The sequence below is a fragment of the Pagrus major genome, chromosome 7 (assembly GCF_040436345.1).
Source record: "Pagrus major chromosome 7, Pma_NU_1.0".
NCBI classification, from domain to species: Eukaryota; Metazoa; Chordata; class Actinopteri; order Spariformes; family Sparidae; genus Pagrus; species Pagrus major.
In genome coordinates, this window is record NC_133221.1 from 24833282 (window position 1) to 24858089 (window position 24808).

The following is a 24808-nucleotide window of genomic DNA, read 5'->3' on the forward strand; positions in this document are numbered from 1 at the left end:
AGGGTTACCGCGCCCATCTCTGCTGTTTGATGGCCGGAGGAAGAAGCGACTGAGATCCTGGCGTGAAGGAAGAAAAAAGAGGGACGACGACGGTGGGAAAGACAAGAGGGGATTTTTGCTTTGAGTTGGAATTTGCGTTGAAACGGAAGAACGCTTAAACGGGACTCTGAAACGTCTTTCTGGGTGAACACCGCCTTGTCTCTGCGCCTCTGTGCCGGTGTGTCTCCCCCCTCGGCGGGTCAAAAACTGGGTTCGGGGAGTGCCGCTCCTCGGTAGCTAAACTAGCTAAATCTGAGCGCCTGGGCGGAGAGAGGAGACAAGATTTTGCTGTTTCCAGTCAATGTGATATAAACAACGGATACCCTCGACTGAAAGCGGGTAAGGATTGGTATTGATATTTGAAATTGCGCTTCAGGAAATGCATTAAGTGTCTGTGCAGTTGGCTAGCCTGTCGAGCAGGGAAGATGAACGAAAGGGGTTAAACTGGGTTGAGTGGCTCCTCCGTTACAGTTAGCCTGCTGCTAGCTAGTCGTTGCTGCCAGTAGGGTGGGTGGGGGTCACTGTTAGAGAAACTTAACGCACTGCGTTAACCCAGGTGTCAACTGACCACAACAATATTGAACTGCTTATACATCTAATGTTTCTATCCGGCCAGCTGGTAGTTAAAGACCAGTGTTAATGTTAATAAGGTTAGTTGGTGACAGCTCGGTAGGCTAGCCAGCACCCCTCTCCAACGTCCGGGTATCTCTCTTAAGAAATAAGCCGTCTAGGTTAAACTGTGTCAGCTTTGCTTTATTTGCCATTTTACCCGATAAATATTTAAATTTTGGGTTCAGTCAAGACCTGGCAATGCTCTCAAATACCACCAGCATTTTGGATCTGTAATTCGGCGCACATTTTTTCACATCTTTGCTCTAACGTTATAGATAGCTAGTGATTACCTGGTAAGCTAATTGGTCGCACATTTGCTGCCCTCAGTTTACTGTTGACTAACCCTAGGCGAGCTGTATAGGATGGTGATTACATAGTTGCAACTTCTTACACATGCACACCTCCAACAAACATGAACAGAGTTTGGATTTACTTCCACTCATGTTGAAAATGTGTGGCATAATGCAATTGACAACGATGGGAGTCTAAAAATGGCTACTTCACCAACAGAATCACCACCACCCCCACTATTTCGTAGCCAGTCTATACAAGTTAGCCAGCAGTGGCCACAGCCTACGTTTACAGCCTGGTATGGCCGATCAGGGTGTGTTTATCCCGAACATGGCAGCCAGAACAATTTGCCTGTACCCTTAGTGAATATGAACGGTGTTGTTGTTGAGTGACGCTTTTATGTATAACTCGTGCATTGAAGCGTTAATATTAGCCTTGCTAAAATTATTTACGTAATGCTGATTTTTCCCAGCTGTGGGCACTCATTTGACAAGCTATGTTTTAAACGGGATCGTTAAACTAGCATCGTATAATTCAGTGAATCGAAACCAAACCATCCTGGATTATAGCTACTGTATGTCAGAGCTATATGTTAACATTCCCACGTTTGGTCTGCAGAGTCAGCCATCCAGTCATCCACTGATAGTGCAGAAAAGGAAATGGCTAATTCGTTAGCGCGATTATTGACCAGGATGCATAAAAATGATAGAAATTTGCATCTAATGCCAAGTGGTAGCACAGCTGTATGATCGCATGGAAAAATTGACAATAAGCGCCGCTGTGGACCTGATAGTGGCAATAGCCATTTTAGTTTCATGAGTGTTAGACCAGTAGTGTCAGTTTGTGAACACACGGTTCGGCCTTAATTTGAACTTCTTCTTTTAATGACGTGTAAACGAGATTGTCTAATTGGATTCTGACAATCTGTTTATCTCGATCACGGGTCTGTTGCAGGGCAAGTTGTTAGCAGCTACAGTAACCATGCCCTACCGGGCCGCGCTGCTCCGTAGTATTTCAAGCTGTGTAGCCCGGAAAACGGACACGCTTTGTACACGATGAAGCATCGGATCCTTGTCAGTACACCAGCGCAAGGTGTTGGAGAAGAAGAGCCGAGATCGGAGATTTTTTATTTCGTGGTGAATATTTCGAAAGATGGTTTAGCAACGAGTCAGACGTGCTGTCGCAGGAAGCCGAGCTGAGCGCCTCCTCCAGCACCGAGGCAAGATATATGTAGCCTGCCGCTTTGACGAACTTATTGACCAGCGGTGTTAAGATATTGCATCTTAAAGAATCCGCTAGTCAATAAAGACGATTTCTGGTCGTTTCAGTACATTTTCGATGTTTCTCAAAAGAGCTATTTGTATTTACTGGTTCACAAAGATGAATTCATTTTGCCAGTGTGCCCCCTCCCTCCGCCTCCTCGAATGAATGGGTTCCTGTATTCAGGGCCCAAGCAGCTGCAATGAACAAGATGGCGTTCAAAGCCTTTTTCATCACCGCTTTTTCTCAGACTGAGAGAGACAGCTGCCGAGCATCGGATGAGTCCAGGCTTGGCAGACTAGATTTCTTTGATTTCCCCATCGTAAAAATGTACATAATGTAATCCTATTAAAAACGTTTTTAAAGCTGTTTGGATTCCTGGTCAGATGAATCCAATATGTGCACCTCAGATACAGGACAACATGGTGGGGAAGGGGTGTTGTACATCTTGACTGTGAACCTGAATAGTAGGGAATATGGCAATTATGATGATTTTGTATGATTTATAAGATGTAAAATATTTTATTTATATTTTTTTAATGTTTGAGTTAATGTCTGATTTAAAACATCTGTAACCACACCTCAGGGAAATGGACATAATTATGTCAATCCAGACTAGGGTTCACAGTTAAAGGTAACTGAATAGATTTAAAAATACAAATTTATATGTGTAAAGAAAGTTTTAAGTGCAGTGATTTTTTTACACATTTTTTTTACATCATAACACTTAATTTGAATAAATGTGACATTTATACAACTTTATTTCAAAAACTTTTAAATGTTTTGTGTACGTTTATGTGCATTATAGCCTTAAAGACATGCCTTTTTTGCCAGATTCATGTGAACTTTAGTATATGTAAATGTGTATTTATATTCATTTATTTTGACTGGGTAACTTCTCAGTTTCAGTTAGGGTTAAAATTGTGCAAATTTACAATACTAGTGAATTTCCTAACTACATTTACAATTACCCATAAAGAATAGAATCAAACTTCCAATACCAATTTATTTTTTAGATTTCTTTTTCTGTCAACCACAGGATGGTAACAACACTCCTGAGACAGCTCTGTAACTGCTATCACAGTGATGTGATAGACGGATTTTGCTGTGATTTATCAGACTATTTCTTTATAAAATAACTGCCTCTGCCGATAAAAGACAAAGTGTATACACTGTACTGGGCAGAATATTTTCAGGTTTATATCAGTAATAGTGGCAGTTTGAGAACAATTTTTATGCACATCCAAGAGCATCTAGTTGCCACACTTAGTATAAAAATTGTTAAATTTAATGCTTTTGTGACCCTCACCATACTGACACCAGGAAAGTATTTGACATTCTGTCCAGTGGCCCTTGTGAACAGTGATGACACAATCCACAGGCATTTCTGAAAATCTGCATTGATGTCTATGTGATGATACAGTAAGCATATGACAAGCCTGTCTGAAAGCCTTCGTGGCAGTAATGTGTGTCTGAAGGACATGTGTCCCTGGGTTTGTACACAGCAGAACGTGTCAGTCGGATGAGTCTCACAAGATAAGGACCATGTGTTTAAAACCTGAATCATTAGCCTTTTGAACTGGGAGGGGGGCCTTTTGTTTTGAATGAGGGTTTTCATCCCGCTGATGTGTATTTTTTCTTTTTTAATCTGCAAGTGCTGGATATGAATGGGATTAAATTCTTAGTCTGTGGATTTCTCTCGTTGGGATTATCTGGCTTTGGTCAGTGATAGTGCTGATTTTTCTTCACCTCTGATATGATGTATGTCCACTAGATGTCTTTTAAAAGGCAGAAAAGTGCTAAGCGGCTTTGTGAACAAGCACCTGGAAAGAACTACAGGCGCGGGATAAAATGACCCAACATTTCCTGTTAAGTAGCTAGCTCTGTGCTACTGCAGATATATTTATAGACAAATAAACATACACTTACAAATAAAGTGTTAAAGGACATGTATACCCAACTTTTCAATACAGTGTATCACCTTTCATAGTGTACTATACGCATAGTAAGGTAGGGTCAGTAATAGCTGCCCTAACACATCACATGTAACAGTGCTAAAAGTTCGTAAAGATGCTCTAATATCCTCCAGTGTGCTCAAAATCTACAACTGGTTCCATAGAACAGAACTTATTCATGTCACCATCAATACTTGGTTATAAATGTAGTATAGTTGTATAGGTGTTTCTTAAAAAGACTCAAACATGGCTGCCACAAGTTCACATTGTCCTACTAACTAACAATTGTAGAACCAAAAAGGGTGGCTATTGGGCTGTGACCATAGGTACCAAATAGTAACTTGCCCAAGGATAGGCACTTTATGCAACTTATCAATCTAACGTTTAATGAACCTCAATATTGGAACCCATTGCCTCATGTCTGATGAAGATTTAGCCTTTGGGGGCGACAGCCAGTGTTTTGGGGCTTTCCATGTAGCTAGCACATCCAGATAGTGGATACCTAGGTAAGACTTCCTCTCCCTTGTGGTGGTTAATGTTTACAGTCCGATTAGCTACTTTGAGATGTCCAGAAGACATTTCGGCAAATCTCTCTTAACAGATAGCTTCAAATAAATGCCGATAAAAGATAAACTCGACCAAAGAAATAACGTAATTGTCATCAGACAATAGCCTATGGGTTCCAAAATTGTGTTTGACCACTGTGTTTTGCCTCTCGTACTCTCCAAACGGACTGTTGACTTGCACGAAACCAAAGCCCTCTCAAAAGTGATTGTTCGATACACTGGGACTACAGTCAGAAACATAACACTTCTAATACCACAATCTTCTCCCCTTCCTTACAGATTGTGCATTTCTAAGCAGATATCTGTTTATAAAGATTAGATGAACCTTAACATAAATATATTATACTTAATGGATTCTTACTGACGAGACAGGGGTGTCTAGGGTCAGTCACTTTCATTAGTCGTGTCAGTGAAAGCAGATATTAACATGGCGATTTTCGTCTTTGAGCACCATGCTGCTTGTTACAGTGGATTGGTCTAATAGCTGGTGGAAAGAGAAACTCTGTGTATCACTCCATTTTGAAACGTTCCTGTTTTTATTGACAGGTTTCTTTTTAGGCAGAGTTAACAATATACATCATCAGTCTTTTTTGTTACCCCAGTCCTGTTTAGGATGTTCTTACCAATTGTGTGGCTAAAGGTGCTGTAAGTAGCACCGGTGTCACTACACTACTGACGTCTGGTTAACTACTTTGTGCCCAGAAGCTCTTCTCCTTTAAGATGGTCTATTAAGGTGTTGACAATCAACGTTTTTTAATAGAATCAATCCCGTCTTTCTATCCAACTTTTATTACCAAAACAACATGGTGTTTGGATAAATCAACTAACCCTGCTGTGCCAAGTCAGGGAAGTGCCCGCTCCGGAAACACTGCCATATAATTGGGCTGAAATAACTTCCTCTCTGTTATGAAATTTGCTGTAAATACATTTTCCTAATATGTCACTTATTAATGGTATATTAAAAGTTCAAATTTTCCTATTGAGAAGATGCTGCTAACACAGTATATTGTTTGTGTCACCTAGCCTATTCACAACCCAGGACCATAAACTTTGTATTGGAAGAAAACTGTGTTTACATTTTTCAACCCAAGTTGAGTGATATTACATCCAATACTGTGGCTTTCTTTCAACGTGCTAAGTGCTTTATTGTAGGCAACTGGATTTGTGCTGACAGTCACCCATGTCTGTTATCACAGGATGGCATAGGCAATAGGCATTTGTGGCAAGTATGACTGCAGATATGCTACTATACAAGAGAACAAAGGATGAAGTACAATGTAATGAATGTCCCTGGCAACATGCACAGTTTTGTAATTAAGGGCAGTAATGACATATTTTCTTTCTGCTTTCTTTGTTTCTAGTGCTGTCAGAATTATACCAAACTGTTAACCACCAAGTGTAAGTGCATTTCAACTTACCAGGACATACGATGACCACCTAATGTGTTCTCGTAAAAAAAAGTCTTTGACTTTGTCTTTTAATTTTGCCATTGTTCACAATGATATCAGCCAGACTTATACCCTCCTGTGATGTGACCACTATAGTGGCATTAATGAGCACAGTGCCCTGTAATGCTCTGTACAGATATTGCGGAGGGTCAGAGGTTGGTGTAATAATCTTAATTTTTGACCAAAGGCCTCTGACCTCTTGGATAACATGTTATGGGAAGCATTTCAGGCCAGTGGTGGCTAGTCATCTAGTTTGTCAAGTGCTGCAACACTCCGTTTTTTTTTTTCAAATATTTATTATCTTGGATTGTTATTCTATCATTTTAGTGAGAGAGTAGGAAAGGAAACACCCAAGACGGCATGTCTGCCATTGTTCTTTTGAAGGCATAGCTCTCTTAATCCACAATGGTGTCTTCATCATTAGCTTGTTCTTGTTTCGTAATTTAAATGGACCATTAGTGGTGGCCTCTGCATTATGGCTTCCATTACTTTACTCGTAGGACTGGTGTATTGTGGTTGAGCAATCGAAATCCTTTGTCCTCTTCACTCACTAAGCTTCCTACAGAACATAAATGAAAGAGTGTCATCCTATAGGCAAAATATTGTGTAATTATAGCTGTGTTACTAGGTCTTATCTTTAACAATACCTTGGTCAGAAACTTTCTAAGGAGTTGGTTAAAAGTTTTTGTAACAGCTGTGTTTGATCCATATATAGTGGTGTTGATGGTCCGTCTTGCTGTATTAGCTGCACACCATACACTCTCCATATCTCTGTTTGACACTCACACACACAGTTATTACAAGTTGCAGGTTTATGTGTTATTTTTAACCCCAAGTACCAGGCAAAGGCTCAGGGTTATACTATTTTCAAAATCAAATTTGGCATATTCTCAAAGGCTGCCAATGCCAGTACACTCACAAGAACAGGATGTCCGTCCAACTACACTAGTAAAAGGGGTTTCAGTGAAATAATCCTTACATTTAAAATAAAAAACAAAGACAACACAAGCTTTGATTGCACTCAAAGTTACAGCTGATAAGACGGGAAGAAGAAGCTCTTTCCAATCACAGAAACCATTCCAGGAACCATTGAAACAAGGGCTGTTGCGATAACCACAATAACGATATCTTATGTGCAACACAAGCTATCAAAACTACAGTATTTACATATATACTTGGCTGTAATTGTAATTATGAGTCTAATAAAAGATAAGGACAGGATGTTAGCAACTGTTTATTGTTCCCTGTGCTCGTGGGACAGAATTTTTTCACGCAGAGTAGAAATTCTCCCTCACTGGTTTTAATGTGTGCAGGTTTCAATCTCACTTAAACCACAGCTCTATTCCTGTTTTCTTTATCAGTCTTTTGCTTCTTTTTCGGTGAAACTAATGCCACAACTCCTTCTTCAAACACTGATTTTACGTTGATTACTATTGCGGCGTTAGAAGTTTCTAAGCATTTGGGTCGGCCCTAATTACAGTACCACACAGGAAAAAGTCAGGTAACCTCCTCCTCACTCACTCTGGGACTCCCAACTGGAAACACTGGCATACCTTTAGTAGAAAAGGCTGCTTATTATCCCAATTTTCCAAAGCTGTGACGTTTGTCCCATGGCTGGCCAATAGACCCAGGAAGCAGAAGAGAGTTTGCAGGTGCCACGATGAAACATACAAAGTCGAAACATTATTCCACTGTACCCTTTACAAAGTGATTTGCAAAAACAGAAGTGATATGAACTATAAAACAGAATAGGTAAAATTCCTTCACTACAATGAACTACATTGAACCTTAAAAGGAAGTTGGGGACTTTACCTGTGTCTCAACTGGGGGAACCTAGGTCTAAATTTGGAGATTGCTGTACTGAGTGTTGCTGACTGTTAAAACACAAACCAAGAAGCTGTTAAAACTTATGTACAGCATTCATTTATACAGTAAACTAGTACCAGGTGACAGTAGTGTCAATATATTAGGCTTAGGAGAGGACATTTTTTATATGGCCATTCCAGGTTTCTGTACTGGTTGCCTCACTTCTGCGCTACTGACCAAATTCTGCTGACTGGTTGTTATGAATTAGTCTTATATAATAATCTGTACATGTAGATGTACGACCATGATTAATCTGACCAATATTAGGGCTGAACAATTAATCAAAATGTTATTGAAATCACAATATGCAAATGCAGTATCCAAATCTCAGAAGCCGCTACATCTTTAAAAAGGTAAAGTCTGTCACAGATCCTCATTATAATGAAGTACTGTAGTGCTGCAGGGATGTCCTGGCATACAAATCTTGTTCTCCAGATATAAGATAACATGTTTGTTTGGTAGAGACCAAACATCTCGATTTAATTTTTTAAGTTGTTATTTCAAATTAAATTTGTAAAACAAAAATGATAATTTCCAGTAATCGTGAATCCTATCACAATTGCAATAGAATCTTTTAACCATATCATACAGCCCAAGCCACTACACACACACTTTCTTTTTTACCTGTAAGACACAAAGGCGCTAATTAAGATGATCTGAAGACAGTTAAGTCATTACTGAAAATGCTCTATGCATTGCACATGTGACTTGCTAAAATGTCATTGGACCTAGTTGAGTGAGTGTGACAGTGCAACAAAGCATATTTGCCTCTCTGGGGCCTGAATCTAAGGATAGATTTTAGCCCAACTCGTCTGTCATTGATAAATCATGTCACAATTGGTCCATTACAAACCTGCATTTTTGCCTGTGAGAACAGGGCAGTTTTGGTTTTGAGTGAAGTATACTGCTCTGCTTGCCTTACTGTGGACGCTGCTGTTGAGCGAAAGCCACCAACACTAGCACTACCCTTAACTGGATGACACCAGGAGGTCAAAGTTTATGTGAATACAATTGCATCTTGTCCCATGTCAGGGTTTTTAAGGCATAACAGACAATTCACCAGGTTTCTTCACCTTGATTCCAGAACAGAGGTTACAGGAGGAGTAGTGGACACATTGCACATTGTACTTAGTTTGCCACTATCAGTATTTCCCACACATAGACTTAACCTGGTATATTAACATCCACCCAAGTATATTTGGGGGCCTATTTTAGCGGAATCGCAAGTGAAAATATCCTAAACGCAAGGTGTATTTGTTGGGCAACTAAATAAAACATACTGCTGATGAGGAAGCAGATAACATTGCAGGGAGAGAGAAAACAGAAAGGAGACAGAAAAGGAGAGGCACAGCAAGCCAGTGTGTGTGCATTAAGGTGGACAGTTAAAGCAACCCTATGTAATGTAGGCAAACTTCTAAAGCGATTCTGCAAAAAGATGATTGATTTGTGAACCTCATTCCAAGGTTGTCAACCACTGAAACACCCATCATGTACAGTCGGTTGTATGAAGAAGTATTTTTTGACCAGTTGGCTTCCTAGTTGAAATAATTGGTGAGGTGTTTAGACCAGAGTTGCAACAGTTGGGAACTGTCTCACAGCTGTATTCTGACAATTTTACTAAAGTCACACTTGAACCTATTTGGTGCTTATGTACAGTAACACACTAAATATTTGTTATTTTCTAAAACTGTTTTGCTACGCATGCTTGGTCTGTTTTGATTCTTTCTTTTTGTCTCCCAGTGCTATCCCCAGGGTCAACATTACTAAGGGAACTTTACCTTAAGTTTTCCCTGTCTCTCCATTTGCTTGTAGCTTGACTGTAGGTACTGTTATGCATACATAGCTTGCCACCACTGGCCAAAAGGTCTGGTCCATTGTTTTGAATAGTCAAAGTAAGTGGCACCAGGGCCGCTTAGTGACCCATACACAAGCCTGTCGGCACTCAGACACTGTGTAACCCTGCCGAAAGCCCATCACAAGTCCTAGCAGTGCTTTGCATGTGCATGCTCTGCTTTGAATAGAGACTGTCTCTCTGCCTATTTACATTCTAGGCCTTACATTTGACTGCCACAAGGAAAATGTGGCCAAACCTGACTCCCGAGATGACGGGAACAGACAGCCAGTATTAGTGAGTTTTCTTCCTCTTTAAAGCAAGAAAGGCCATAGTCACTTGAGCAAAAGAGTGGGCTAGCTGTCATGTGACTCTTCACACACACTTGTTCCTCTCTTGGAAGCTTGGAGAGAAAGCACGGGGGGAGGGGTATGATTATTAATGCAATCAAAGGAGTGTATTTTATGTTTTAAATAAAGTCATGCTTTTGGCTTTGGGCTAGCCTGACCTTCCTTTCTTTTTTTCCTTTCCTTTTTTGATTTAACTCATTCATTTATCTCTATGAAAAGCTGGTTGTGCAGCTGTCCCAAGGACAAAACACACCTTTGTTAATGTATGTGACCTTTTTTTTTTTTTCCTTTTCAACATGGATTTCTTAATTGTTTTCATGCCGTGACATGTGCAGACATTAGTGATAGTGATTAGTGCCTGTGGAATCTGTTTTGATTAAGTCTTGTGCTTAGAGTCGCCTGTGTGTGTGTGTGTGTGTGTGTGTGGTGATAGAAGATTGTATTGTAGATCCTTGTTGTTTAGACCTTTAGTTAGTTTTGCCTGTTTGGGTGTCACTTATTCTACAATAGCTAATGGCTGCTATTTCTACCAACTACGCAACAACAATGCATCCTGTCTAGTAAGAGCACACCGCATCATGGAATGTTTCACTAATCAATCAATTAAACCCCACTGTCAGTCCCATTGATGTTATGTCCCCTATCATCAGACATTACAACAGCAGAGAGCCACATTGGAAGAAGCACACAAAAAATTGTGCCTAGTTAAAGGGAAGGTTCACCCAAATTCCACATATAGCTTCAGTAATATTTGCAGGTTGGCCCAAGACTATTTCAAATCATAGTGGAACAGATGTGTTTAAAGTTAGGTGTTTAAAAAATAATGTGTCAGCACCTTATTTTTATTAATATTAAGATGTCTCCTCCAGTATACAATATATAGAACTCATAAACAAGAGTTTTGCATATGAAAAACATAGTGTAGTTATGATTTAATTTACTAAATCAGATCTAAGAGTTAGTTCTTAAAACAATGGTAGATTAATATACCATTTTTATAAGTGCTCTACCGTTTTAATTAAGCTTTACTTAAATGGTATAGCATCATGAGATTTTGTAAATGTATTTATTTGATTAAGTGGATCCCCATTGGTAGCTACCAAGGTAGCAACTATTTTTCCTGAGGTCCACACAAAATACACCATCAACATACATGAACTTTTATCAATGCCACCCAAAACTCAGAATCCCCTCACACCCACCCAGCACTGCCAAACACATGGTACTCTATCAACTTCCACGAAGGGACCTTGCGATTAAAAAAGATAAAAGGTGGTGGGGTACACTCAAGACAAGTCATCAGTCTGTAACATGGCTAACTCTTACAATACATCTTGCAATACATTGATATTATATTGTTATCATGATATGAATCTATATATATCATCTATATTGGGCATGTTATATCGTGATATGGCGTAAGTGTTGTCTTTAACTGTTTTTTAAGGCTGCATCACAGTAAGTTAATGTAATTTTTTTAACTAACCAGACTGTTCTACTTGTTCTAATACTTGTCTTTACCCACTTAGTAATCATATCACCATTACCTTTTGTGTAGAATTCAAAATATCAAGATGTATATTGTGTAATGTGGTATTACCAAAAAAAATCACAATATTGAGTTCATATCGCCCAGCCCTAAAATACAACCACTCTTCACTACAATTACTTACATTCACTTATGTGACTGAGTTAGAGTCACCAATATACCTAACCTTGAGCTCATTAAAAATACCATAAAGAGGGAAACAGAGGGTTTAGAATGCATCGTTTAGCATATTTCCAGTAACAGAAACAAGGTAACTGTATATTGTGTCACTGACAGTACGTTGCAGGTTTTTTTTTTTTTTTTTTTTTGCTTTTTTTTTTTCAAAGCTTTTAGGTAGTGTGACTGCTGTTCAGGAAATGCAAAGGTTTCGGCACACACTTATTGCCCCTGGCTCCAAGTCCGCTGATGTGGAAAGGTTTTTGTGTCACGCATACACAAAAGACATAATGTATCCTATAAAATGCTTTTTTTTTTTTTTTTTAAGCCAGCCCTCCCCCTTTTGATATATGAGGCTTCAATGGACTAGATATCGCATAAATTGATAGCATGTAACGCATATGCGTGTCAGATTTTGTTAATGCTTGGGCCCATGTTTGTCCTGTATGGATGTTTTAGTGGCCAAATGTTGACTTGACATGAATCACTGAACAATAAACTCTCTGTCTGATGTGTTTCTACCAGAATGGAAGGCATCACATTCACCCCTAAATTATTCAGGATAAAGGTAAAGGTAGCCTCTTCAAGATAGGAAATACTGTACAGTTTCAATTTTCTGTCAGATTAATTGTGTGCCTAAACTGAGTGGAACATCATGATCAGAACTGTGTCAGCTTATGCATACTCATTTGTAGCCCCAAGATTTTGCTCTACTTTCAGTGGAGCAAAATGGGTTATGCGGCCCGGGGCTATTCATTTTCAGTTCAGCCATTCTTCTTGAGAATCATAAGGATTTGAAATCTACCTACTCCTCAGACAGTGATTAAGAGAGTAAAGCACAGTTTATTAACCTTCGCTAGTTGCCTGTTGTATATCATTGGGAGGAGTGGCCAGAACATGACACAGGATTCATCGTCACACTCTTCATTGCCACTGCCATCTCAAATTGTTTTTATGGTGATGTAATTGCACAATCACGAAAAACTACACCCATTCTCCTCTTTGCCACTAGGGGAAAGCAGGGCTTGGTTGTTGTTGAGTGTAGCTACTGGAATATCCAGTCATTTGCTATGTTTTTTTACAGCTTTTACTAATGTGTTTCAGAGAGGGAAAACAATAGTTTTGGATAATAAGAGTGGCTTGTATCGTCTGGCTGGGTCATAATCAGACATCATAAACAGTGATACACTTTTACCAATTTAGCATACAATGTTAAATAGAAAAACCTTTTGCAAGCGTCATTTTGTTTTGTCTTTATATTGGTATTGAAATTCTGAGATTTTCTGACACCTTCATGGAAACATTTCACAACATATTCATTCATATTGATGCTAGCCAGACAGAGAGAGTACAGATTTACCTTCTTCTCCTCGATGCCTTCTCTTTGGTTGAAAAACTCCAAGCCATAGAGTGTGTGTTGGAGAGAATGACAAAGTGAGTGAGATTGGATGGGGCTTTTAAGAAATGTCCTGGAGCAATTCCCTTCTGTCTTCTCTTACTGCATCATCAGCCCCCTTGTTCCTGTCTGCTTTGTGACCTGGTTGTGTTTCAGCTACATTTACCATGCATCACTTCCCCACAGCACTTAGACGGACCCTCACCCCTCACCCTCCAACCAGACAAAAAAAACACACATGCACTTACAGTATCATTTCTCCTCTGATTTGTAATATTGAAGAAATCCATAAGGTAATAGTTTTATCAGGCTGTGATAATGTTTATCATCTCAAATTGCAACCAGAGTCCGATTATATTAAGTAACCACCTATACACATTTATCATCTGATTGATGTATGTCTCTACATCACCCAGCGTCACAGTGCACATTTAGCCTAAAGTGGGGCTTTAAAGCGAGGTGAAGTGGCTGTAAGGTTCGGACATCACCTCAGCAGGAAGTTTCAGTGCATTCTTCAAACCAAGAGTTGTGATCCACTTCAGAAGAGTTGGGATTGGATTGGCCGTTATTAAGCCAACACAATCTATCAAAATTTTTTGGATCAGGGCAATTTTCTGTTTATGTACTGTCAGCTTTCTTATTTGACATTTCGTTGACTAATCACAATGTTGCCAGTTTGCTAGTTAGAGCTAGTCAGTGGTTAAGGTGTCGGTACTGGTTAGACTGGAAATGCTGATCACAAAATATGAGTTTGCCTCAGTCAAAGTGAGAGAGTACAGGGGTGGGAGAATGCTTTTAAATATTGCAGAGGATTTTCTTCCACTGGATGGATGGATGGATGGAGAGAAGAAGAAATGAGGTGGCTTCTCTCCAGACAAAGTGCTTTTCTGAGAGCCATCGCAGTTGCATCAAGACCTGAAAGTGCAGTTACATTGTAAGCCAGGAATAGGGGGTTTTCAAGCCATCTGCCATTTCATCGTACTGGCTTTGACCTAGGTACAAAGTGTGTAAGGCTTGTTTAAGTCAGAATGTGATCTGATAAACGTGTTTTCTATTGAGGCTTCTGTGCATATTCACATCATGAGGGATGAGATTTGTTTTACTTTCAGATTTGGATTTGTTTTACACACCTCTCACCATAACTTTAACCGTACATACACAGTGCCTCCCTTTTGTAACCACGTGTGATGCTTAAATGAAACCAGGTTCATATAATATAGTGATGCAGAGCAGATTACTTGTCTGTTCCAAGTTGCATGTTTGGCCATGCAGTGCAAACACCTAATTTGCCTGTAGTGTGACATAAAGTCACCGGTAAAAACAAATGAAAACTGACAAAACATTGTAAAAGAAAAAAGTGTCCTTAGCTGCAGGCCTTGCAGCAAACCACAGCATACATCCAACTACGTTTTATCAGATACTTTGTAAAAGTGTAAGGACTGGGTTTACAATGAAAGGCATATGTCTAATTATTAAACTCCAGTTGTGAGTACATTTCAAAGGTTGCCAAGCTGAGTCGTCCCACAGAAAATGACCTGATCATTACAACAAGCATCAACCACACTGATAGATCACAAATTAAAGTAGTTGGTCCCAAAGAATAGTTGCTTTATTTACACAGTAAATCCTTCCTAATATGACCTTGATTGATTTCAAAGGTTACACTTTATTTGCCCAGAAACCCAAATTCTAAAGCAGATGGGATCGATGTGCAAGTAAAAATTTTTGTTGATTGTAACAGACAGGATGAATCACCGCCACTAAATTTCAATTAACTCTGACCCTATTTTAGAGTAAATTCAGCTAGTGTCTCTACGATTTGAACTTTGAACATATATCAACAGTTCTGTACAAAACATAGAGGCTCTAATACCTTTCATATTTATCAGATTAATTGTGGTTACTGCTACATACCCATTGGTCCCTATTTCATTCAGGAATGTACTCCAAGTTGCTCAGTCACTCAGTATACTCAGCATCTTGCATTCAGTCGGTCTCGATTATTTATAATTATTTATAGATTATTTATTTATAAGTCAGACTGACCTAATTTTGGGTGAAGTGTTAGCCTATCCCCTGGTGTTTCAGTTCCACACACAGCGCCTCCTGCTGATCCTCCACCCTCCTCTCTGATTTTATCCCCACATTTGTCTGTTAGCATAAGCCTGCCTGTCAGGATGTCCTGTGTGACCTGTTATTGTAATGCAGCTGATTGCATAGCCTGGTTCAAAGCCTGGATGGACACTGGCAAGTGCAATGGTAGTAGCAAGAAACCACAGAGCAAGTGTATTTGTAAAGTGTGTGCGCTGTCGCCACATCCGCTCAATGTTTTGACAAAGGGAAGAGAGAGACGAGCACAGCTAGGGAAACACCCTTTAAAAGGAAGCGCCTGCTTAGAGAGGCAATGTACTCGTATTAAGGTGGTGGCAGCGTGCTGACACAGATGATCGGTAGCTGAGGACTGTCGCAGGCTGTTACTGACTGACTTGAAACGAAAACCAGCCCCATCCATATCCTGCTGTACCTCATACTTAATGTTTCTAGGAGCAGTAAATCAACCACAACCTAAATGGCACTCTCAGGCTCTAGAATATAAGATCCCGCAGAGAAGCGAGTAAGTAGGAACAATCAGACAGGGGAGACGGGATGCATCCCTCATGAAGGCAATGGGTGGGGCAGCTGGTATCCAAGCAGGAGGGCGTAAATTATTAAGCCCACTATCTCTGCCCCACCTTTCCAACACTTGTGCTTAATACATGGCTGTCTATCTCACAGCTGGGCAATATGTTAAAACTAATAATAGTTATGATGGTTGATACTGAAAATATTGTAATAGCTAATTACATAGTCCTAAATATTTTTTGTTCACTTGTAACACCACTGCTCAAACTTCTAACATTTAAGCTTGTAATCATTATTTTTCATTGTCAAGATCAGCATGTCAACAAAGAAATGTATAATATGAAAATGATCTTTAAGGTTTGTACTATTAATAGATTTACTCTTTGGTAGTTTTCCATACTGAAAATGCTGGATACATACTCAAATGTGGCTATAGTTGTCTCAAATTAAAAAATGTGGCTTTAAGTCCATTGAGGAGCATTTCATGACATTGTAGAAGGCCTAAACAGAAAAAGGAGGATTGTCAGATTTAGCTTGCTTAGTGTCGACATGGTCTATATAGGAGATGGACAGTAGCCAGGATAAGTATTCTAGTTTACTATATGTGGTATGACAAAATGTCAGTATGAGTCCGTAAAAATACAGTAAAGCAACTTAGGAGTGGAAAAAGAGCATTGCACTCCAAGGGTAAAATGGCAGTGAAAACTTTGACAAATTGTGTGATAATTTGATTTTTGTTGCTGTGCTTATCGTGGCATCACAAAGATGATCATCAAAATATTTACACAGTATTGGGGCAAATGTTATTCTGTCTCCTGTGCATACATAATGCGACTGAGAAGTAGGGCCTTACAATGTAATGTACCAGCAGCACAGTACTTTTTCGTCTAAAAATGAAAATCATACCTCTCACAGTTATTCACAAAAGTTATTCAATGCAGGCTTATTGTAATGGCTTGCATTTTATTGTGTACCTTTTTCTGTGCTGACCCCCTGAGCAATATGTACAATAAGTTGTACAAGTTGTACAAAAACTGTAAACTGAAAACTGTATGAGAAAAGCTATATTTCGGGAATACCAAGAACCCCAGGGTGTAAGTGTAGGCCTCCTCTGCTCAGTCTTGAATGCTGGGAAGCTTACCAAGCCTTGCTCCCCTTCACCAAGGGGTTAATTAGCAGCTCCCCTCCCAATTGTCCTCTGCTTGTTCACTCTCATTAGTTTAATCTGGCTCTGTCCTCCAGCTTGCCTGTCTTGCCTCTATCCTCTTGTGCACCAGAACATCTCACTGCCTGCCCCACTCCTTATGTCATCAGGGTGGAGCCTTTTGTCTACCCCAAAAATCTACCGCCAAACCCCAGTGGACCATCCTGTGATTTATGTCCCTTCACACCTGCTGCCCTACTTTGTTTATTAAGGCTTCATTTACTTTTGTTTTTATTTAACTGTCCTCAAGTCTTATAAAAATATTATTCAAATCTTTTAAGATTAAACGTTTTCCTCAGTCCAATTATCAGAGGTCCATTTTTGTTTATATAGCAATACAGTATCCATTCGCTGATGTAATTGGACATATTGTATTTTTATAAGTTTTGCCACCCTTTTATCTAACAGTGCATATTTATGGTCCCAGAACTATGAAAAATCAGTTTAAGGGTAAAGGTTTCCACCTTTTTCTAAGCTATTTTGTTAAAACTATTTTAAATTGAATACAAATTACTATTTAAAATGATTAAACAACCTTAAAATGTGCTTTCTGAAATCCATGCAGACTGCTTATTTGACAATCTTGATCATCAGTAATAGAATTCTTGTAAAGAAATCCTTTCACATCATTTTTTTTCTCATCCTGTAAAAAGAACACAGAAATGTTATTATAAATCTGTATGGTGTGAAAATGAATGGTGCATGCATGATCATTGCCATACGGGAAGGAGAAATACCAATGAAGTGTGTTTGTATGTGCGTGGAGTCAAATTACACTTCCTCTCTCCTTGTCACTGTGTTGTGCTCGAGATGTCGGAGCTGATAGGAGTGGCTGGAAAATGTGAAGTCTGCTTCCCTCCTCCTCTTTCTCCTCCTCCTCCCCCACCACCTCTCTAAAAATAGCTGGCAGAAAGAGAAGGCAGAGAAGTCGAGGCTCTATCTGTTGGGCTGCCAGTGGTTTCAACACACCCACCACCAGCACAAGAGGAAAAAGAGTCCTCTGAATCACACCTCTAATACTAATTGCCAGTACTGCCTGATTTTATGTTTTTGGTCAGGAGGAGTTCTTTAATATCGCATCAATTTAAAATTAACCTGATCTTGGAATTTTAGCATTTTTGAGGTCAGGTTATTTTTGAGCACAGAGGACACTTAGTAAAACATCAAGATTTTGTAATTCATCCATACAAAGTAGCCAGAAATTGGCACACTCTTTGGACCTTTTTAAGGACCAACCATGGAATGTTCTTGACAGGCTGCATTGATCACCTGACCACAGCCCAACTGACCATGTGTTTCACTTGTTTAAACCAAAAGTATAGACAAAAAGCCCTTAAAACAAGAAATAAGATGGCTGCTCTGCAGGCCTAGGTGAGCATTATCAGGAAAGATAGCAAGCCTTTGCTCATATAATGCATTGTAGACTGCTAGCAATTTTTGATTGCAGAGGTTTTGCAACCACAATATGTGAAAGTGTCTGGAGGCCACAGGAATATAGATGTTTGAATCCCATTTTAGCCTATTTGTTGTTAATGCAGAAACAATAGCTATGTGGAGTTTATTACAGGCTTTCTTTTTTAAACATCCTCCCATTCACTCTTTTATTGATCTAGGTTAAGTGATATAGTAATGAATGACTAACGACCACCTGAATTAAATACCTAGTAAATATGACGTGATATCATATAATATCATGTTATATTTCCAGACAAATTGATCAGGTCATTAAACAAGTCACTACCCCACAAAGGGCTGCAAAGGGTATACCAGTTGCGTCCTCTATCGCATTGTCATTTAAGGCTGGGACAGCTAGTGCTTGCTGACAGATAGAATGGAAGCTGTTCACATGTTGTAGCAGCCACAAGGCCCGCGGGACCAGTCAGCAACCTTCAGCATTGCAGACTCCACCCCCATAGTTCCTGGGCCATGGGAAAGCACTACCTCAGGAGCAAGTATGTTTTTGGGAGCAGGCTCTGTGGCCCTTTGCATTGTTCCTCTGCAGTGTTGGGCAAACGTATCAGGAGAACAAACAAAGACCTCTTTAGGAGCAAAAGTACAAGACAATGTTACTTAAGTGTTAAAAAGCAAAGATTCAACAGCAGTGCCCCAAAGCAAAAACATGGAATCAGAAAATGGAAACAAATCGTTTTGATTTTGGTATAAGGGATCAGGGACAGGGTTTCTTTAGCTATTAGGTTTATAATAATTTGAGAAAAACTGTCAGCAGGAGAAGTGTGGTCGTTGTTATTTATACACTGCAGTGTATGAATCACCCAAAGCGGGACTTCATCAACCAGTGGAACATCCCCTGGCCTATCACACTTTTTTTTATTTTTTTTTTTTAAATACAAATGTTCAGGTAATTACAGTTTCCAAAATCTGTTGACCCAACTGATTGCTGTAAAGGCCACTGGTGGGTTACATTACCTCTTACACAGAGGGCTATTACAGAGAAGACGAGAATTAGCCAGTGATATTACCATGAGACGTTTTTATCACCAAGATTAGGGGTTAAGGCGCCTTGCTTAGATGCAGACACATTTAGCCCCACTGGCCAATCAGGTGACAGGTAGCTAACTGAGATGTGAGGCGCTTGAAGGATAAGGTGTTCATTCAGAAGGTCTCGACACTCACCAGGACAAAGGAGCTATATCGAAACCGAGAGAAACAGGGAGGTAAGGTGTGTTGGCAGGACAAATGGTACGGTAGTTAGTTTGTATCTGACTGATGGGTGCGATGATGCTTACAGTATTTCCTTTAAAGAAATGTTATTTGAAATTGTGAGTGTGATTGGTCCTTGGACAGGAAGAGAAGAGAGCGCATCAAAGGAAGACTTCCTTCATTTACTTCACTGGATGTGGCCACTGAAATTACAACTCCTCCTGGAGTGAACCGTTTCAGTGGACAGCTGTCTTGGAAAGTTTTGTCCGCTGACCTGGCAGCAGACTTAAACAGGCACCTAAAGTAGTAACGATTGTACGACATACAATGCATCTTCCATCAGTGTCCAACATGCCTACAAGCCTATAAGCCAGAGTTAATATTTCTTTCACTAGTATTTTTCATTTTGCGTAGAATTAGTCTTCTTTGGAGAGTGAAAGTGTCAGTGCTAAGAGTGTCAACCAGAGGATTGGGGTCAGCGGGATAGCCACTGCTTTTAGGATCATCAGCAGGTTTTGTCTTAACCGGATTTGGCTGGAGGAGCTGAATCAACTGTGTCCCAGGATTACAGGGATGACATTGGAGGAGAGTTTAGAGTCCAGAGGCCAGAGCATTGACAGCTTCGCCGAACCCTGCCCATCATCGGAGCACCTTGGGTTCCAGTAGTGCAACGAAACCCAAGCCGGTCTCTTGGTCTGCCTCTGCTTTCTTGATATCTGGACTTATAATCCTTGGTCCATAGTAAAGGTCCAGTAGGGGGTACGTTTATGGACTATTATGCCAGAGTGGATTTTTTGTAACTTTTTCCCCCTTTATATTAAGTAATTATTCCTTAGCTGTTGGCAAAAGGTTATCAGCTGTTCGGTGTGGCTAAATGTTTTCCCAAGGGTTTGCTATAGTTTGGAAGGGGATAGAGAACAAATTCAACATTATCCTCAAAATTGTTATCTTAAGCTTAAAGTAGCTGCTGAGTGCTTGTTGCTAGGTAACAGTTTCAAGCTGGCAAGGACAAGTCTTGAGCTGTCTAGAAAGTGTTGGGCTGTTGTGATTCCCTGCGACTTTGTCTGGGCCTTACAGATTGGATTTAGAGACACTATGTGATCCTCGGCTGCGTTTTGTTTAAGTAACCATGTCCATTAATTCATTACAAAAGACAAAACATATAATGATGGCTTATGGTCTAGCATTCTGAGTGAAGAAGTCAACCGGATGAGTTACTTAATTGTACAATTTTTTTTGTGTTACTACCTAAACAAAATGAGCACTATGTGACATTTATGTTGAGGCTCTCCTTTCTTGTCTCCTCCAGATCAGCAAGAGTCTAGGCAGCGGAGCGAAGCACACCATTAGCAGAGGAAAATGAGTGAACTGGATCAGCTACGCCAGGAGGCTGAGCAGCTCAAGAACCAGATCAGAGTAAGTCCTTCAGAGTCCTCAAGTCTGCCTGTTTTTTTGTTTGTTAGTGTGTGTTGTGCACCAAAGACTGAAACTGCTGTTGATGAAAGCAGACTTTTTATGAAAAGCTTCCTATTTGAATGTTTCTCCATTAACATTGACATTATAAAAATATATAGCACACAAATAAAGCCATCTTTTCAGCATTAGCCTGCTGGCCAAAGGTCTATTGTGGTTAAGTGTTAGCTTTTACAGCCCATGAACCATTGCCTACAATGCTGTAAATCAGCCACCAAAGACAGTAATGGGATGACAATATTTTATCATGGGCCACTGTACTACATGTTGTACTACATTTTAAGTTGAATATGTCTGTTACGCATCATTGTTAGCATAATTATAGTGATATGCAACTGAATGAGAATCAACCTTGATGCAGAATTTGCCATTATTTTCACTTCGTATGGTAGCATTTATTTTTTTAAATGTTTACTATTGCTGCAGTGCAGTAAGGCAGATCGCCAAATTGTATATTTATTATTTGATTTGTCACAGCATTTTGATTGATTAGTGACAGCGCCCTCGACATAGATGACATAGTGTCATTGGGGTTAAACTGTCGTCTTTAAATATAATGTAAACTCCACTGGCTAAATATCAAAACTATTCTTTTTCAGTACTGATTGTGCCATAAACTCAACTTGGTTTATTGGTTAGGGCTCCAAAGTATTACACAGACACAGCCATGTTGATTGACTGTTCTTAAACTAACAGTGACGAGTTAGTAGGTTGAAGCAGATTTGATTAATTAACTATTGTGTTTCAGGATGCCAGGAAAGCGTGTGCGGATGCTACCCTGTCTCAGGTAAGGAATATGTTCATACTATGATCTTCACTCACCATTATTTATTATTTAACTATGATAAAATGTTTTTAAATCAGCTTCAATAGTGGGTGGTGTTTTCAGTCAGTTTAAAGATTCCATTCTTTTTATGATTTTGTTAGTCATATCTGTAATTGTTTAGCAAAAAGAAATACCACCTCAGTATGCCACACTACTTGAAGCTGGAGTGCAAACAGCAGAAGACATATTTAGCCTCATGGAAGTGACTTTTTCTCTCCTTTTAATCTTGTTTAGATCACAGCTAACATCGACCCTGTTGGCCGAATTCAGATGCGCACTAGACGGACACTGAGGGGGCATCTGGCTAAAATCTATGCCATGCACTGGGGCACTGACTCGAGGTAATCTCATTCAACTATATTCTGTCCATTAACTAAATATTTCATCCCATCAGCTCAGCCCACTTTGCCTAAATGCAGGAAATGGATACAAAAGCAAGCTTGACTGTCTTTGTGCTAGTTACTTCTCCTGAGGGTTCTTGTCAAATTGTGACATTGCACAATAGCGCTCTCCTGCTCCAAAAGCAGGTCTATTTCTTTACATCTATCAGATTAACATATCTTCTGTGTTGTAACAGTTCAACAGTAGGATGCATGTGCACATGCATAATAGGTGATGCATTTTGTGTTGAACGCACATTGAGCATGCCTCAGCCACTCTATCTTTGAGTGTTTCTACTGTGTTTTGTGTTTGTGTGCATTGGGGGTGGGGTATGTGGGTAGGGAAAATACTCAAAATGGAGTCAGCCTTTGTTGGAGCTGTGTTGAGGCTCGATAGCTGAGGCAGATGAAGCAACACTCCTCCTTTCACATAAAGCCTTTTTCCCTGGAGTTGTACACACCTCTCACCTCAGCAACCAACAAGTTAATCACTGTGGTGCTGCTGTGCGTCAGTCCACAGAGAAGACCATTGCAAACTGCTATGTCACCTCATCATCCTCTCAGTCATATAGCTAAGAAAAAGTCTACCTCTGTGTTTACCCACTGTCAGCTCTTCCTGTTTGTTTGTTAATGTTTTACTGTCCAGAAGAGTTGGGGTATTTATTAGACTACCTGCTGAGAATCAGCCACCCAGAAAGAAGGTCACATGAAGATGTTTTGACCCTGAGTCGAAACTAAGTCTGGTATTTTTAGCCCCATGGAGAAACCACTTGAATTCAGTCAGGGATGTGTTTGCTAACAATTTGAGACATTAACCCATCAGTTTGTTACAGTTAGTTCACCTTATTAGCTATAATATATCGAATTAAATGGTCAGGTTGTCTTACTCTCTGGACCCAACAACCACACAAATGTTTATCTTGTAAAATGTAAAATGCCTTTCGTTGTTGTAATATACTTAAAATAACACTGAAGTCCTGACGAGACATTGTTTCCCAGTAGAAAAAGTGAGCTTTTTACTAAATCCTGTTGAATAGTACTTTGTATTAGTGTCAACAGAGGGAGCTTGAATATAGAACTAGATAATCTTAGTCTTCATGAAATCAGGGCGTCATAACTCATGTCTCACATGAAAAGATTTCTTCAGAACTGCAGTTGACCCACCAGTTGTTCGGTTTTTATTGTTTTTATGATTCTGGTACAAGACTGCTCTTGTTACAGCTTGTTGGTGTTGTCCTGTGTTTCTGGGGCTTGGAATTATTAAGATTTTTGATTAGTGTTGAATTCTTAAGAATCAAGTATTGAGTCATTTTATTATACAACCATTGCAGCACACCTGAAGTACCCATCTGACAGAAATGTTGCGAGCAATATCAGATAGGTATGAGTGAATAAAATGCTATGCACAATTTATATCAGGCCTTTAATTATTGTTTCTCAAAAAAGCTTGGACTCATCATGGATGCCAGCCTCTTAAAGTTGTTCTCTTTAAAACCTTACGCATCACACACCTGTACTGGCTGCTATTCTCTTTAGCTGAACAAAACTACAGCAGAGCAAACAAACTCTTCCTCTGTTTGACTGTATCACAGTTACTCAAAAAGACCTGATGAATGATGAGCAAACTAAGTTTGTATTTGCTCAAAATCAGGTTTTTGTTCAGCTTTAAAAGTGATTTGGAGACAAAAGAGCAATAAATAGAATAAACACGGTTTGATTTGTTCATCTCACCAGACATTGTGTGTCTGTTCCCAACCCTGTTGATGTCAGAGCTTTGTTCTGACTAGAAAGTGAGCACCTCAAAGCATTGCATCATCGTCTTCCAGCTGACACACACACAAACACCCACTCTCACTCTCTCACTCACATTGCACTGGAAGTTAATACGGGAAATAATCAGAACTTTTCCTGTTTTTGACATCGTAGGCTTTGATTATTTGAGCTCAGTGTGTTCATTTTAAGGCTGTGAAGCTGATTCTTCAGTTCTTTCTTTTAGACTAAAGTTCTCAGCACAGACCACTCGGTCCCCTGCTTATTATCTGCTGCAGTGTGCACATGTGAGCGCGTTCCCGCCAGCCCGGTAGTTAAGATTTGCATAGTCCCAGCAGGCCTTGATGTGTTCACTCCTTTTCCTGTTCCTATGTGCATTGGGGCCATCACTGTGGTTACTCTTGGATTCACCCAGATAGCAAAGATGGCCTCAGAGGTACCTGAGAGCTGTCTCTAGAATGAAGAAGCAGGGTTCCTATCAGAATAACTATGCTTACAAGGGGGTACTGCAAACCCCATACAATAACCAGTGCAGCTGTAATTGTTTGCATGG

General features: G+C 39.8%; 1 protein-coding gene across 1 annotated transcript in view; it reads left to right on the top strand.

Moving 5' to 3' along the window:
- The window catches only part of gnb1a (guanine nucleotide binding protein (G protein), beta polypeptide 1a), a 34750-nt gene continuing 9942 nt past the window's right edge, over positions 1-24808 (top strand). Inside the window, exons 1-4 of the mRNA XM_073469830.1 lie at positions 1-378; positions 21116-21222; positions 22028-22066; positions 22340-22446. Coding sequence (XP_073325931.1) covers positions 21166-21222; positions 22028-22066; positions 22340-22446 — 203 coding nt within the window. The 5' untranslated portion in view covers positions 1-378; positions 21116-21165. The remainder of the gene's footprint in view (positions 379-21115; positions 21223-22027; positions 22067-22339; positions 22447-24808) is intronic.